Source organism: Oncorhynchus keta, chromosome 14, assembly GCF_023373465.1.
Source record: "Oncorhynchus keta strain PuntledgeMale-10-30-2019 chromosome 14, Oket_V2, whole genome shotgun sequence".
Lineage (NCBI taxonomy): Eukaryota > Metazoa > Chordata > Actinopteri > Salmoniformes > Salmonidae > Oncorhynchus > Oncorhynchus keta.
In genome coordinates, this window is record NC_068434.1 from 27,413,397 (window position 1) to 27,430,428 (window position 17,032).

General features: G+C 41.0%; 1 protein-coding gene across 4 annotated transcripts in view; it reads right to left on the reverse strand.

The window, feature by feature from the left end:
* The window catches only part of LOC118393132 (adhesion G-protein coupled receptor D1), a 63,497-nt gene that overhangs the window by 42,368 nt on the left and 4,097 nt on the right, over positions 1–17,032 (reverse strand). For 3 of the 4 annotated variants that reach the window (XM_035785476.2, XM_035785474.1, XM_035785473.1), the window contains exons 4-11: positions 16,640–16,738; positions 15,989–16,111; positions 15,582–15,758; positions 13,781–14,038; positions 12,568–12,635; positions 11,869–12,024; positions 11,509–11,565; positions 294–423 (exon numbers count right to left, since the gene is read on the reverse strand). In XM_035785476.2, the coding sequence (XP_035641369.1) occupies positions 294–423; positions 11,509–11,565; positions 11,869–12,024; positions 12,568–12,635; positions 13,781–14,038; positions 15,582–15,758; positions 15,989–16,111; positions 16,640–16,738 (1,068 nt within the window). The remainder of the gene's footprint in view (positions 1–293; positions 424–11,508; positions 11,566–11,868; positions 12,025–12,567; positions 12,636–13,780; positions 14,039–15,581; positions 15,759–15,988; positions 16,112–16,639; positions 16,739–17,032) is intronic. The other variant, XM_035785477.1, reaches the window with a different exon arrangement.

The following is a 17,032-nucleotide window of genomic DNA, read 5'->3' on the forward strand; positions in this document are numbered from 1 at the left end:
TGTATTCAAGGGTTTAAAACGCTTCTAAAGTTTGTAACTTCCACTTTAAAATGTCAGACTTGATTTGCCCTAAAAAAATGTAACAACCCATACACAAATGTGTAATTAATAATACTCCACAAAACAATTCACATTTCCTGTTGCTACAGGATTATTTTCCTGCTGTAGCATACTGGCTCAAATTAAGATCCTAAATCTGTAGGGTCTCTAACACTCTGTTTACAGTTAGACACTACAGTGTGTCAGTACAGTACAGTCAGAACTGGAGAGAGTTGAGTCACCATGGTACTGACCTGCTACAAAGGACTTTCCTCCCAGTGAGATGAGAGAGTGAGGGCTGGGGCTGGACTCCAGGCTGGACACCATCTGGACCATCACTTTATCCACTGTCTCAATCAGCCCACTGACCACAGGAGTGGACTCCTGCTCCGAACGGTCCAGTAACAACATTCACACTCACAGAGATACACTGACAGCTTACTGTATTTTGTTTTGTTTTTGAGAGTTGGTAAATTACCATTGATATAGACCATAAAACCAAGAAGTTACTGTGCATGCTTTAAGAGTGTTATCAGCTGGGAGTGGGACTATATATACACAGAGGTGGGACCAAGTCACTATTATTCGAGTCACAAGCAAGTCTCACGTCACAAGGTCTGAGTCTCAAGTCGAGTCCCAAATAGAATGGGTTGAGTGGGTCTGAGTCTTGAGTCAAGTACAAGTCGTGCATTCTAAGAGCAAGACAAGTCAAGCCGAGTCACATATACAGTGTAATAGATCTTTAGATGGTTATTCAAATGTCTGTGTGTAATGAACACAAAGGAGACAGAGATCTGGTTTCAAGAGCAGGGCGCAGCAGGTGTTTAATGTAAAGGACCACAGGAGGAGGCAGGTAGCTGGGTCCAGGGGCAGGCTGCAGGTCAAACACAGGGGGTCCAAAAGGGCAACAATACAGGCAGGGAAAAGCCTAGTAACATCGTCCGGGAGATCAGGCAATAGGTGAATAACAGGAAATCCGGTACAGGCAGGGAATAGGCAAAAGGCGTAGTTAGTGAGGTTGGCAAAAACTATCACACACGGGAGACGTAATGATGGGAAAAACAGAGCTTGGAAGAGAAGTGTGTCAAAAGCAAACAACACCTCAAAAAGATGGGGTGCAAAGAACTGAACTAAATAGTGTGTGATAATGACATATTGGTGTGTGAACAGGTGATCAGAATTCGGGTGATTGGGATCTGGAGAGTGAGCTGCATTCAGGGGATTTACGTGTCTGAGAGTGTGAGCTGGAAAGTGGGCTGGAGAATTAGCTGCATTCTATGTGTCTGAGAGTGTGAGTTGGAAGCAGACGTTGCACTGGGAAGTTAGATATTTAAAAGAGTTCATTTTAAGTGAAAAACTTTAAGTTCTATCTGCATAAACACATTTGAACTTGGTGCTATAAGGTTCTCTCTGCAATCCAATCACAAGCCTGAACAATATAGATGGACCAATCAGAACACGTCTTTTCCATCTCCCTCTTAGTATGGTCTAGGCTAGTCTAGTCAGCAATAAATAATGGCACTCAGGCAACAACAAAAAAACACTGTCAGAAAGCTTAAAGTAAATGATTGTTGTTCAGTAATGACAGTAATTGATGATCTTAATTCATTTCATAATGCATTTGATGATGAGTACTGACTATCTTGGTAGTGATATTTTATTATTGATGTATTCAAATGGCTGCAGTCTTCTTAAAAACGGAACATTTCTAATTCAGAAGTGTCAGATAGAACCTTTCAGAACATTCCAGAGCCATAAGATACAAATGATTTACACATGTCTCAGGATTTTGATACTCTGTACTTTAGATACTTTTAAGGTGAGGACCTCAACGGATTATGAAAGAACAATTCTCTACAAAACAGTTCTGAGATCTGGTATGTGAAATCTTTGATGCTCAATATCTCAGAACTATGCGTTGCGTAGATATAACCTTATAGTCGCAAGGTCACAAAACCTTATTTATTAAGGTTATCAGACAGCCCTTTTCATTATTTAGTCTACAACACATTTTGATGATGTAATAATACATTTTAAAAACAAATTCCAAATGCAAGTTTCATGAGTAAATGATATATTTCAAGCAATTTTGACAGTCGACCAGTCGGCCTATGCCAGTAATTGTTGCTTGTTGCCACCAATGTGAAGGAGCCAAAACTTTAACTTTAACTTTGCTGGAGTATTGAAACATATCATCTTGAGATGTTTTGAAAAATGACATGGTATGTTGTAACACCACTTAATCAAGTGTTCTGCAACACCTTGCCAGGGACCGGGAGCCCTACCAGAAAAGGTTGACAATACAATTTTGGTGTTTCGAGTTCTGTTTAGTGCAGAATTATTCACCTTCTCTTTTGGTGGTTTCCTCTCGCTAAATCTCCTAAACATCATTATGGTGTTTAAAATCCTGTCTAGTTCAGAATTAGATCATTTCTTATTTTAATGTTCGACATTGATTTATGTATCTGATCATTTGCCAGTTTAACCCATTTTAGCAGGCATTGTTGAGAACAGTGCTCAATCCGTCAGCAGTAATTAGAGGTTTGACAGTAAACATTGCAGGATACTGTATTTACCTCTACCATTAAAAGTTGGAAATGTGGGAATGGGTCGTCTCATTATTGAATGTCATTTTGCCTGATGGTTTTGAAAGCTGTTCATCATGATCCATTACAACTCATGGCATAACATGGTGCTTAATACTAACACTAATACCGGCCGATAGGTAGCCTAGTGGTTAGAGTGTTGGGTCAGTAACTGAAAGGTCGCTGGTTTGAATTCCTGAGCCGACAAGGTGAAACATCTGTTGATGTGCCCTTGAAGGCACTTAACCCTAATTTTCTCCAGGGGTATGAACCTGTAAAACGACACATTTCACTGCAGCTATCCAGGTATCTGTAACAATAGTCATTTTTTTGACATAGAACTATACATGTTTCTTTCTTCAAACATGCATATACAACACTGTGTAAAATAATCATGAAGTCAGAAATGTTTTAATTACTCACAATCCTGTCAAAATTGAGCTATGTGGTAAAATAGGAAGTGCAAGGAGATTAAAACCGGAATTCCAATGAGATCAGTTACAACATTTTCTCAATCGTTGCTTATCCTCATAAAATATATTTACATTTTGAGCAAAATGTTATGTTGGATTTATTCCCCCCAAAAATGGGTCAAATTAAATGAACAAATAATTGAAATGACTTGCATTAATTTATTAGGTTTACAGTATGTTATTTTTATTAAAAATATATATATTTCAATTCACCACAGAATATTTTTTTACAGTGTGGCTGTGTTGTTGAGTGTAAAATTCCAATGAAATTCCAATGAAATGTCGTCGTACCATCTTACTAAGTCGGGGGTTCAATTCCCGCTTTCGCCTGTCCCACTTCCACTCCTTCTCTGACTCCTCCTGTTTCTAAAAATCAATATTTAGGCAAAAAAACATTTGCAGTTCTCCATTTGAGAACTTCTATTTGAATACTTCTATTCTGTTTTTAAAACCTTCTGTGTATCATAACACTGACATTGGGTTTAAATTCAAACACTCTGCAAACACCAGATCTCAGCTTAGGTGCACTACTTCTCATAGTTTCATAACACAATCATAGTGTTTTGAGTCTTTCTTTTTTTATAATGTATAGCTAGCTGTACAGCAAATCAGCAATTTGTTCGCGAGTTCAGTGGTTCTCAAACATTTTGACCCGCAATCACAAAAATTAGTGGTTCAATGCTTGCGACCCCCACACACGTGCACAATCGCTGAGAAAATGTAGCCTGTCATTACAGCCATAAACAGTGATACATTTTCAAAGTGCAAGATAAAGAAATAAAGTGTGTTTTACACCTGCATTTTGAGCTGAAAGTCATTCATGTTAGCAGTGAATATCAACTAGGGATATCATCAGACCCAGCTCGAGGATGACATGCCTGAGGGAGCATTTTAAATCAATGGGGGGGCACAACTAGTATTGCTTTGGAGCCCTAATAAAACAAGGTGGATTGGTCATACAGTTGTTCAAATGTATGAAAATGTATCTGAAATGTAGCCGTACACATCAATAACCATTGTTTTATATAATAACACAAGAAAGATATGTGCCCCATGAAATACTGTAAACTGTATCCGAAATGCAGAGTAGCTGCCATAGACCTGCACATCATTTGCGCACAGAACAGCTCGACGCAATGAGCACCACTAGGCTATCAAAGATTCTTACAGGCTTCATAGCTTAAACTTCAATCAGTACAACTATAGGCTACATTTCTGTTGAATTTGTGACATTACGCAATGAGCTTAACCGACAGTAAGCAATATTTTCTGTTGGCGTGTTTCAGAAAAGCTAACTAAATCAAACAAAGTGCATATTTTATATTCATAGCTGATGTGACATGTCCTACATGACAGCACCCAATTTGAATCTGCCACGAATAAGAGTAAATGCCCATTCAGAGGGCAACACACACACACACACACACACACACACACACACACACACACACACACACACACACACTACAGGAAGAGAGCAGAGCGATAAAGTAGGCTGTGTCGTTTTCATAGTATTGGCATCACTTTCACAGTAACCTATCACACAATGACTGTAATGCAAATGAATGATAACAGAGTGAACATTTGCCTACTTCTTTTAGTAGGGTACACACGATACTGGCCTTATACTACTGCGACATACAAAATGTACAAAAATGTACGCCTATCTGAAATGCCGCCATATACACACCACCTGCCATTTAGCACAGAAGAAAGCATGTGATGTTGAAAAGAAGCCCCATGAAGACTGATAGCCCAAGATGAGCACACACTTTAACCATCGATTCAGGACCATGGACAAAAGGCTACCTACCGCCAGTCAGTGAGATGAAATTATGCAATACCAATTTCAGCATCCCCAAAGTGGACAACAAGGACAATAGCAAAAAGCTTTGGAGCACCTTAAATTAAATTTGGGGCAAAAAAGGCAAACTCAGCTCCATCAGTCATTGAGCCAGATGGCTCATTCATCATAAAACCCACTGACATTGCCAATTACTTTAATGACTTTTTTCATTGGCAAGATTAGCAAACGCTGACACTACACATCCAAGCATAATTATGAAAGACAAGCATTGTAATTTTGAATTCCATAAAGTGAGTGTGGAAGAGGTGAAAAAACTGTTGTCTATCAACAATGACAAGCCACCGTGGTCTGACACCTCGGATGGAAATTTACTGAGGATAACAGAGGATGATATTGCCACTCCTATTTGACATATGTTCAATCTAAGCCTACTAGAAAGTGTGTGCGCTCAGGCCTGGAGGGAAGCAAAATAAATTCCACTACCCAAGAATAGTAAAGACCCATTTACTGTTTAAAATATCCGACCAATCACCCTGTTACCAACCCTTAGTAAACGTTTGGAAAACTGAAACAATGGTATTTTACTGTAAACAAATTGACATCAGACTTTCAGCACGCTTATAGGGAAGGACATTCAACAAGCACTGAACTTAAACAAATGACTGATGATTGGATGAGAGAACATTATGATAAAAATATTGTGTGAGCTGTTTTGTTAGACTTCAGTGCGTCTTTTGACATTATCGATCATAGTTCTGATGGAAAACATATGTGTTATGGCTTTACACCCCCTGCTATATTGTGGATAAAGAGTTACCAGTCGAATAGAACACAGAGGTTGTTCTTTAATGGAAGCCTCGCCAAAATAATCCAGGTTGAATCAGGAATTCCCCAGGGCAGCTGTGTAGGCCCCTTACAGTTTTCAATATTTACTAATGACATACCACTGGCTTTGAGTAAAGCCAGAGTGCATATGTTAGCGGATGACTCAACACTATACACGTCAGCTACTACAGCGAGTGAAATCACTGTAACACTTAAAGAGCTGCAGTTAGTTTCAGAATGGGTGGCAAGGAATAAGTAAGTCCTAAATATTTCAAAAACTAAAAGCATTGTATTTGGGACAAATCATCCACTAAACCCTAAACCTCAACTAAATCTTGTAATAAATAATGTGAAATTGAGCAAGTTGAAATGACTAAACTGCTTGGAGTAACCATGGATTGTAAACTGTCATAGCAAAACACATTGATACAACAGTATGTCCATAATAAAGTGCTGCTCTGCCTTCTTAACAACACTATCAACAAGGCAGGCCCTAGTTTTGTCGCACCTGGACTGTTGTTCAGTCGTGTGGTCGGGTGCCACAAAGAGGGACCTCTGAAAATTACAATTGGCTCAGAATAGGGCAGCCCTTAAATGTACACAGAGAGCTAACATCAACGTGGAGGAGAGATTGACTTCATCATTACTTGTTTTTGTAAGAAGTGTTGACATGCTGAATGCACCGAGCTGTCTGTTTATATATGCCATTTAGCAGACGCTTTATCCAAAAAACTAGCACACAGTTCCGACACCCATGCATACCCCACAAGACACCAATAGTCTCTTCACAATCCCCAAGTCAAGAACAGACTATGGGAGGTGCAGGGTACTACATAGAGCCATGGTTACCTGGAACTCTATTCCCCATCAGGTAACTGATGCAAGCAGTAGAATCAGAAAAATATGTCTTATGAAACAGCAGGGACTGTGAAGAGACACACATACAGGTATAGACAGACAAACACATGATAAGATATGCACTCCACACACGTACACGTGGATTTTGTATTGCATATATGTGGTAGTAGAGTAGTGGCCTGAGAGAACACAATATGTTGTGAAAAGTGTTATTTTTTTATTGTATATAACTGCCTTAATGTTGCTGGACCCCAGGATCCTTAATAAATACAAATACAAATAGGAGCACCATGCCAGGGCTCACCTCTGTGCATAACCAATAGGCTACATGGGTCATTGTCCCTATACCCATCAAATAACACAAAGCTGTATATCTATCAATAGCAATTAGACCCCCAAAAGCAAGTCACAGGTAAATTTAACATACATTGAAGTAAAAAGTGAAGGCCTAAATTACATTTAAAAAACTGCCAAACAACCAGGCATGAGGGAAAAACAATTAATTTAATATTCTGGCATGGTGTCCAGGGCCATAAAGATTGTAGCTTACCATTTAGAAGAGCTGCAGCTTCCTCAATGATGTGTTGCACCTTATGAGAAGTTTCTGACTCCCTTCTCCTTCCTGGTCGAAATCTACTTGTCAGGTCCCTCTCAAACGCCAGCTAGACAAGCTGTGCTTTTGGTTGATGTAACATACTGCGTCTGTGTTCACTGAATACGTTCTTCAGAGTGGAGAAGGCCCCAAACGTAGATGCCACCTAATGTTAATCCATGTTTCAGTGCCAACAGCACAGTCAGCACTGCTGACAAAGGCCCGACATGTCTTTGAAAAACAATGAGTGGGGTCCATTTGTTGTTGTTGGCTGCAGTTGTGATTTCCCTTTTTCAAGAATTTCCGATTCACAATAAACTCTGCTTCCACTGGTTCAGTTTTGGTTAGATACAACAATGTCTTGGTATTGCTCACATCCCAAACGTTTGGGCTCTTGAGATCAATGGCACACAGAGCTTCCACCCGTTGACTATTTTAATTGTGATGAAATTTCCCCCAGCACGGCATCCTATGAGCTGAAAAACAGTATTTTACACTCCCTTATTATGCTGGTCCACAGTGCTTTACAACTACTGTACACATTGTACTCTGGCAGAGATTTACTCATGAGTCTCAGTCGTTTACTTGGAGCTGGTTTGCTCGTGCCCTCCAGGCATGCCTCTCAAAGCTTTTCAAATTCACATCGCAGGTTTTCAATGCACCCATACGTACAGTGTGGACAAGTTTGGCACCGGTGTGTAGATCAGTAGCTTCAAACTGCAGTAACTTGTTAGGATTGAGGAACCCCAGCTATTTTGTGAGTCATGTTAGAAATAAACTTAAGCTTGGCTCTGTCACTGCTTTGAATAAGCCTGTGGCCTCAAGTCTCACATCTGTGCCATATGTGCAAGTAGATTCGATTTTACTGAGCACAATTTCAAAATGACTGACACTGTGGCGAGATGGCCAGTCCAAGTCATTTCAGTTTTTCCCCAGTGTACTATGCAGTACCTTGGGCTCACGAGTGGCACAGCGGTCTAAGGCACTGCATCTCAGTGCTACAGGCGTCACTACAGACCCTGTTTTGAACCTGGGCTATTTCACAACTGGCTGTGATTGAGAGTCACATATGGCAGCGCACAATTGGCCCAGTGTCGTCCGGGTTAGGGTTTGGCCCGGGTAGGCCGTCATTGAAAATAAGAATTTGTTCTTAACTGACTTGCCTAGTTAAATAAAACAATTAAATAAAAAGCTACTGTGTGTTTCCTAAAGAAGATACACATACTGAAAAAGTCCTCTATCAAATCCTCAGATGACATAAGGTGCACCACAACCAAACGCAGACCTTGAACCAGGCGCTACAAAAGGCCCGCTTTCTCCCACTGAAAATGTGTATCGGATAAGTGTCAAGACAAACCTGGCTCCTCATCACTAAGGTTGTCATGTGCTAGTGGCAGGGGTAACGGAGGTGCAGGTGTTTGTTGTGATGTCACCCTTGTGCTGGTGCTAGGCCATTGCTCTTCTCCATCTAGTTGGTCAGCAGGCAGTGTAAGGGATGGGTGGGTACTGCTTTTGCTTCTAGGCTCCTCAACCTCGGTGGTCGGGCTAGCAGGCTGCTCGGTGAGCTTGGCATCGTCGACATGGCGGTCCCCAGTTTTTGTTGCTCTTGGCAGTGGCCAGCCATTTTCAGATATATATTCTAACCAAAGCTTAGCGAACTAGCTATAATTATTCTGTGTACCACTACCAAAACTTAATGAAGCTAGCTGTAGTTGTCTGCAATAGTGAACCACCTTTTTCCCTCCGTGAGAAAAGACACTGTCAATTTGACCCTGCCCTGTGATCCATGAGCTTCCTAAACAAGGTAATTAAGGTGGTACCTTATGACATTGTATGGCTATATAGGTGCCCAATCGGAATGCCTTTTTGGATTTTAACTACAAAATATTACATTATAAAATGTCCCATTCCTCCCCCTTCCTCAGATCATGAGCACACATCGGCATATGGCCTTCATAACCACGGGAAGTAGGGATGCTAACGATGCTGCAGCAACCCCTGATAAAATACAAATGGTAGGCTATATGTAGCCTATTAAAATAATATTTTTCCCATTCATTTTCACACTGGCGAACCCCCCAAAACCTTCTCACTGGGCTTGCTCACCTGACCTGCAATGATTGACCGCTTTCTGATCCAATCAGAGAGCCGAGTGTGTGTTTCACTAGCCAATCTATTTTCTTGCAAGTGCCATACCGTCTCTGGCTGCGTGGAGAATAGCCTAAGCCAAGGAGACTCTGTGCCACAAAATTAGTGACAAAATGTTACAAACGCTGTCCAGATAATTTCACGTCATCAGTTTCAAGTCAAAGTTGAGCCTCAAATCTTGAGGCTGCAAGTCAAAGTCAAGTCTCAAGTTATTTTATTTTCTATCAAGTCGAGTCTCAATTCATCACATTTTTGACTCGGAGTCAAACTGAGTCCAAGTCATGTGACTTAAGTCCACACCTCCAGCTTGGTCTCATAGTTAATGTATCTGACACTCAAATTAGTATGCTATGCTGTGTTTGGTACGGTTATATAAAACAGAAAGTTATTTAAGACAAAAAATTAAAGGAGGGAGACTGGACGGCGTGGATGGGTAGCATATAATGCAAACGTCTAGTAACCCAATGGTTGCATGTTCAAATCTCATCACGGACAACGTTATCATTTTCGCTAATTTGACATTTTTTTACTAAACTCAGCAAAAAACAAAACGTCCTCTCACTGTGAACTGCGTTTATTTTCAGCAAATTTAGCATGTGTAAATGTTTGTATGAACAAAACAAGATTCAAGAACTGAGACATAAACTAAAGAAGTTCCACAGACATGTGACTAACAGAAATGGAATAATGTGTCCCAGAACAAAGGGGGGGTCCAAATCAAAAGTAATAGTCAGTATCTGGTGTGGTCACCAGCTGCATTAAGTACTGCAGTGCATCTCCTCCTCATAGACTGCACATCTCCTCCTCATAGACTTGCCAGTTCTTGCTGTGAGATGTTACCCCACTCTTCCACCAAGGCACCTGCAAGTTCCCAGAAATTTCTGTGGGGAATGGCCCTAGCCCTCACCCTCCAGTCCAACAGGTCCCAGACATGCTCAATGGGATTGAGATCCGGACTCTGCGCTGGCCATGGCAGAACACTGACATTCCTGTCTTGCAGGAAATCATGCACAGAACGAGCAATATGGCTGGTGGCATTGTCATGCCTGAGGGTCATGTCAGGATGAGCCTGCAGGAAGGGTACCATGAGGGAGGAGGATGACTTCCCGGTAACGCACAGTGTTGAGATTGCCTGCAATGTCAACAAGCTGTGCCGATCCTGTGCAGGTGTTGTGTACACGTGGTCTGCCACTGCGAGGACGATCAGCTGTCCGTCCTGTCTCCCTGTAGTGCGGTCTTAGGCATCTCACAGTACGGACATTACAATTTATTGCCCTGGCCACATGTGCAGTCTTCATGCCTTCTTGCAGCATTGCTAAGGCATGTTCAAGCAGATGAGCAGGGACCCTGGGCATCTTTCTCTTGGTGTTTTTCAGAGTCATTAGAAAGGCCTCTTTAGTGTCCTAAATGTTCATAACTGTGACCTGAATTGCCTACCGTCTGTAAGATGTTAGTGTCTTAACGACCGTTCCACAGGTGCATGTTCATGAATTGTTTATGGTTCATTGAACAAGAATGGAAAACCGTGTTTAAACCCTTCACAATGAAGATCTGTGAAGTTATTTGGATTTTTACAAATTATCTTTGAAAGACAGGGTCCTGAAAAAGGGACGTTTCATTATTTGCTGAGTTGACTTACTATTTATTAGCTACTTTGCATGTTATCTAATCCTTCCCCTAACCCTTTAACCTAGCTCCTAACCGTAATCTAGCCTAGCTAACTCTAGCCACCTAGGTATTGTTAGCATTAGCCACCTAACCACCTAGCTAACATTTGAAATTTCACAACATATTGTACATTTACTATGTTACATCTACCCCTGGGTCCAGGTTGCAGCTAGTAAACCTCTGATATACACTGTATTAACTGGCGTCTGACTTACTTATGATGCTCTACCACATCCAAGTCTATTGTTTTCATGCACTAAGACCATCTGGTTCAGCCTGCTTATATGAAAACAAGCGTGTTTGTTCAGTGTCTACAGAACATTGAAATCACAAACTCGCTCATTCCTGTGTTCGTACATGTTAGTGTTGAAAGATTTAGAGACAGAATGAATGTGATCATATTCACAATTTAGTATCATATAGCTGGTTTACTGTAAACCCGTATTTGCCTTTATCCTGTCAAATATTGACTTTCACAAAGTGATTTCACAGAGATATCATGAACTCATTTACCTCATCCTCTCGAGCCACTTCAGAAGACAGCACTTCCCCCACACTCTTCAGAAAGGCCTGGGTGGGACACAACATCATGGGTCTGTGACCTGATACAAACTATTACAATATACTTTGGGGTGTGTGTGTGTTTGTGTGTGTTTGTGTGTGTGTGTGTGTGTGTGTGTGTGTGTGTGTGTGTGTGTGTGTGTGTGTGTGTGTGTGTGTGTGTGTGTGTGTGTGTGTGTGTGTGTGTGTGTGTGCGTGCGTGCGTGCGTGCGTGCGTGCGTGCGTGCGTGCGTGCGTGCGTGCGTGCGTGCGTGCGTGTGTGTGTGTGTGTATGACTGTATACTGTATATACTTCTATCCTTGTTAAAGTACCTGTGTGAGGTTGTTGGCAGTGTCTTGGGGAATGGTCTTGTTGGGCAGGCTGAATGGCAGAAACTCCAGGAAGCCTTGCATGGGCAGAGAGTCCTGGGAGCTGTGGATCTCCTCACTCAGCCTGGTGTTGACAGAATAGGGCACATCTGTGACTCCCTGGGGGGAAAAAAGCACCATGCATTAAAACAGATCTTATTCTCTAAAGATACTCTCCCAAGACCAGAATGGGACCAATATATACAGGACACGTTACTTAACCATTACCCTATCCAGTTAGACCTCTTTCTGGCTAATGTCTGCTGTAAAAGTATGCTGCGTATTCTCCAACTTCTTGCCCTACAGGGACCCATTTTGTGCTGTTTTGAACAGCTGTCTCTGCTTTCGCCAGTCTACGTCCACAACTGCCGTTTAATAAACAGAAGAGATTCATTCACATGTGCTCTTAATATCCCATTTTCCATGCAATTCCTGTCTTAAAGGAAAACAATAGTTCCATAAGGAATGAAATGTTTGTTTGTGTTGGTGGCAGTTCAACCACCAGGCTTCTACCTCATTTCCTGTGAGGCTGCCGTGTGTCTGTTCTAGTTGTAAACCCTGAAAACCATTTCAAATATCCAAGACATGCACATTCCTATGGTGAGAGGTCTAGATGGGCACCAAATGTATTATCTGTATAAATCTCCAAAGTTGAGAACTCACCGGTGTTTGTGTCGTAGAGGAGACTTCTTTAGGAACACTTGCTGTGGTAGGATAAGTCCAAGCATCACCTAGTTGGAGAAATATATGAGACCCATTCGCCCCTTCCACCTGTCATCTATGGGAACACTATCTACATGCCAAATGGATTGCTGAGAGAAGAGCTGGATTTGTTCAAACCCCAAAGATAGATGATTCCTTGCTACGTGTCTGATGATGGTTGGACTTCCCCCAGCCAGGGAATGATGAAAATAAGTGCTGTGTGATGGTACCTGCTCTTCATATAATCAACCACCTAATACATCATATAGGTACTGTACAAGCCAAAGCTATGTTGGAAGGAAGTCATGAAATCATGCTGTCTGTAAATATCACTAGGTGCACTCAGCAACACTAAATGACCATATATGGTTTTACATTAGAACCATCCCTTCCAACAGTCAACTCTTCTTTAGTCCCATTCATTCTCTACAGGTGTAAAATTATAAAATGCCTTCTATTACCATGACAACTTTGTTGTTTATGTCTGTTATGTCTGGGGGGAAAAAGAGCACTGAGACCACCTGAATTTCAACATAACCACCGGAATCCTTCACAATGGGTCTAGTTATTAGACAAAGCCTCAGGGAATTGGTGCCCACACTCACATTATTAGTATTTTCCATAAGCATGAATAGTGATTCATCCATTTTTACCAGCAGACACAGTTCACCATGATCTGAATAACACTTCTAGGACTATACAGAGGTCATTGTCCATTTCTTTTGAGTTTTTAGAACCACCCAAGATGAATCAAAGCAGCAATAAAAACGGTCATGTATTATTTATATTTTTACATCAGTTTAGTCCCCTAATCTTAAACCCACGTGTTTGGTCTATATCCCCACTGGACACTTAGTAACAGTACCGGGCCCTTATCAGATGAAATGCTTATATATGGTAAAAATATGTCATAAGGTGGAAGATTGTGAAACAATTTTATGGTAGACGTAAGTGAGATGATTTTAAGATGGGGAGGATTTGTACAGTTGAATATGTTGTCCTGTCTTCCATGCGTCAGTACTGTGGATGGAATGTCTATGACCAAGATGGAAATTGCTTTTGAACCCCTTTCTCCTCACATCCGTCCAGGGGAAATTGTGAACATAGCAAACATTTCACATCACAGAAAAAAAGAGTGGAACAAATTCAGACTGACAGTGACATGTGATCTTACCTATGGCAGCCTTGTAGTACATAAGGATCTCCTGTGGTGACAGAGCCCTCTCCCAGATGATAAACTCATCAAAGGCTCCTGTCAAATGGTGTCCATAGGACTGGTCATTTCCTGTCCCAATGACCAGGTCGGGGTAAGGGTCTCCATAGTTCATAGACACATTGCCAGTGGGGTCACTGGTGTTGAATGTCCCATTGATGTAGATGTTGAGACCATCCTTCAGGGTCCAAGTGAACAGAATGTGGGTCCAGAAGGGCCCTGAAAGGGAAGAGAGAAGCAGAGAAATCATAATCATGACAAGGTCAGACAACAGTGCTTTTCCACTAATATCCGCCCAAAATGTCCCTATGTTCCACCTCACACTCTTAGAAAAAAAGAAAAACAAATGCCATCTAGAACCTAAAAAGGGTTCTTCGGCTGTCCCCATAGGAAAACCCCTTGAAGGCCCCTTTTTAGTTCCATGTAGAACCATTTACACAGAGGGTTCTACATGGATCCCAAAAGAGTGCTTACCTGGAGCCAAAAATAGTTATTCTATGGGGACAGATGAAAAACCTATTTGGAACCCTTTTTTCTAAGAGTGCAGCCATTCTGTCAGCACCTCCATTCTATCCCTCCAAATGGTTTCAATAGACTCCTCCAAGGAGGAAATAACATATCCAGTACTTCTAAAGGTAAACGGACAATAAAGAGAATCCCAAAATATATTCACTGTGAACAGTTCCACCAGTGGAGGCTGGCTCAGAGTGCCAACATCCAGCTATCCCTTTGAGATTGGTTTAAACACTAACCATATGTCCCACCAAGAAGTTCCCCATTCACTTGTTCAATCTCTCTTTCCTTTTGGTCTCTCCCTCTATTTTAGATAGAGATGTTTCTGTTGAACACAGGTTAGGCTCGAACACATTGTGACAAGGTCTACCAAACCAGTCATATCTCCTGGTACTGGAAGAGGTCTCAAAACAGCTGGTTGAGTCATAGATCTAAGGCTTTACCTCTGTTATGAATCAAAGGCTAAACAACTGCATGGTAAAATGGTGAGATATCGTCATGGCACATTATAAGAGCCAGATGATGTTTCATCTTCTGTAACTAATAATCAAATAAATCAAAAGTGCACATGAAGTCCTGTAATATAAACAAGATGACGGAAGACATTTGAGAATTTGTTCATTTTTCTCCTCTAATAAAGAATGGCTGGGAAATGTTCCTGCACCTGCAGTGCAGAGAGCGACATGATGTGCTTTTCTCCAGAAATAGCAGACCAAGATTGAGATGGTAGGGGATGGAGAAATAGTTTTGCTATAGTAGAATATTTATGCTATTTAAATTACTTAATTTAGAGTCCACTTGGGCCTTCAAGTTTGAAATATATGACATTTTTAAGGATATGACTTTCATACATACTATGCACTATTTAGCATGTGGTTCAGTATTTACTATAGTCACGCATAGTATAGTTACTATATATATATATAGTATAGTTACTATAGTCAACTATATGGAAAAAGGTTAGGTTAAAATGTGACACATTTATAGTTTGAGATAAAGAATACATTTAATCCATCATTGAATCCATAAAATAATTCTGTGACCAACAGAACAGAACAGTCTGCTGATGATTGTAGCTCCATCTGCTTACAATCAGTCATATTCAAGGCAAAAAATCTAAAATGATTGAAAACCACAATACATTCCTCATGTAGTAATATAAGAATATATTTTTTAACCCACCATCTACATCCAAAGACTGCTTTATAAAATTTAAATAATTATTTTGAATCTTTTTCTTTTTTTTTACCTAGTATATTGATGTTAGCCCTCCACCTCTTGAAGTTTCCTCGTGTGTAGAACTCCACATATCCAATGTAGGCATTGGCATAGACAGAGAAGCCATTGGAGATGACTTTCCCTCCAGAGACTATTGCAAAACGGGACTCTGCCTCCTGGTTCTTCCAAAAGAAGGAAAATGTCATCCCTGAAGAACATGAACATATATTTATCACAGATTAAAAAATAGGGAAATTGTTTCAGAACACAAATCATGCTAATTGTAATACATTTAGATCTACATGCAACGCCATCAACAAGATTTTGGAGTCTTACCCCATTAGATAATTACTTCAATTCACTTCAATTATTATACATTGTCAGTACTGTGCAGCTGTAGAATGTTGGTGAGAGGAGATCGAGACAGGCAGAACTCACCCTCAGGGCCACACAGAGTGGGGTCACTAATGCAGGTGTTCTGGTAGTTCCCAAAGTGGAGAAATGTGCCTCCATTATCTCCATTCAGATAGATGCCCTTGTTGACCATCCCTTCAACTATGTCTACAGGAGGATGAAAGGCCAACAACATTATTTTGCCTGATGAGAAAAGGAGGCAGTTTTTCCTCTGAACTAGGCTTTTCACAGGCAAACTAATAGGCAAGCAGTTGTCATAGATTTATGAACAAATTCTCTGTACTGCACCAAATATGGAATGTTCCCCACTGCATAATGACCTACCATGGTAGTCAGCTATGACCAAAGTGCTTCCCTTTGTGTTTCTCCCCCTTTAAATCAAGCTTGTGTAATCACGATTTACACACTCCAGTCTCGGCTCTTTTACCAGTGAAGAAAACAATTGTCTCTCCCTGACTACACACACCGTCTCACACACACAGACAAATCCAACATCCTCAGGTAACAGTGTGTGTGACACACTCATGTCAACTACTGGCTGAGCTGGTAGCCCATGCAAAAGACGATGGAGACTGAATAGCATTAACATGACAGATAGCACCACAGTAACACCAACAGAGCAGGGTGACTGACTATACACACAAATTAATTTCGGTGAGCAGTGATGTTCCTCACCTACTGTTGCAGAAACATTAGTGTAGGCAGAGTCATTGGTATACACAGAGGAAGAGTTATGGGAGGAAGGGAGCACAGTGTGCTTGTGGATTTGAAGAGCTAGGTGAAACATAGAAAACAAACAGACAAAGGAGAAACAGGTGATTTACATATATACACACAAATAACACAAAACAGCCAGACAACACAACAGAACAGTGAGGACAAGCACAGACACAGTAGGCATCGTGAGGGATGTGGTGTGTGAGCAGGGTTGAGATTAAGTGTGATAATGGGCTCAGTACACAGTGCTCAAGCAGGAACAGATCAATAAGTTCCCCTTAGGATCAAAGTACATTTTGTAAGGAAATATTTGAAATGCCGTTCTCAAGTCTAGATCTCATCGCTCACAAT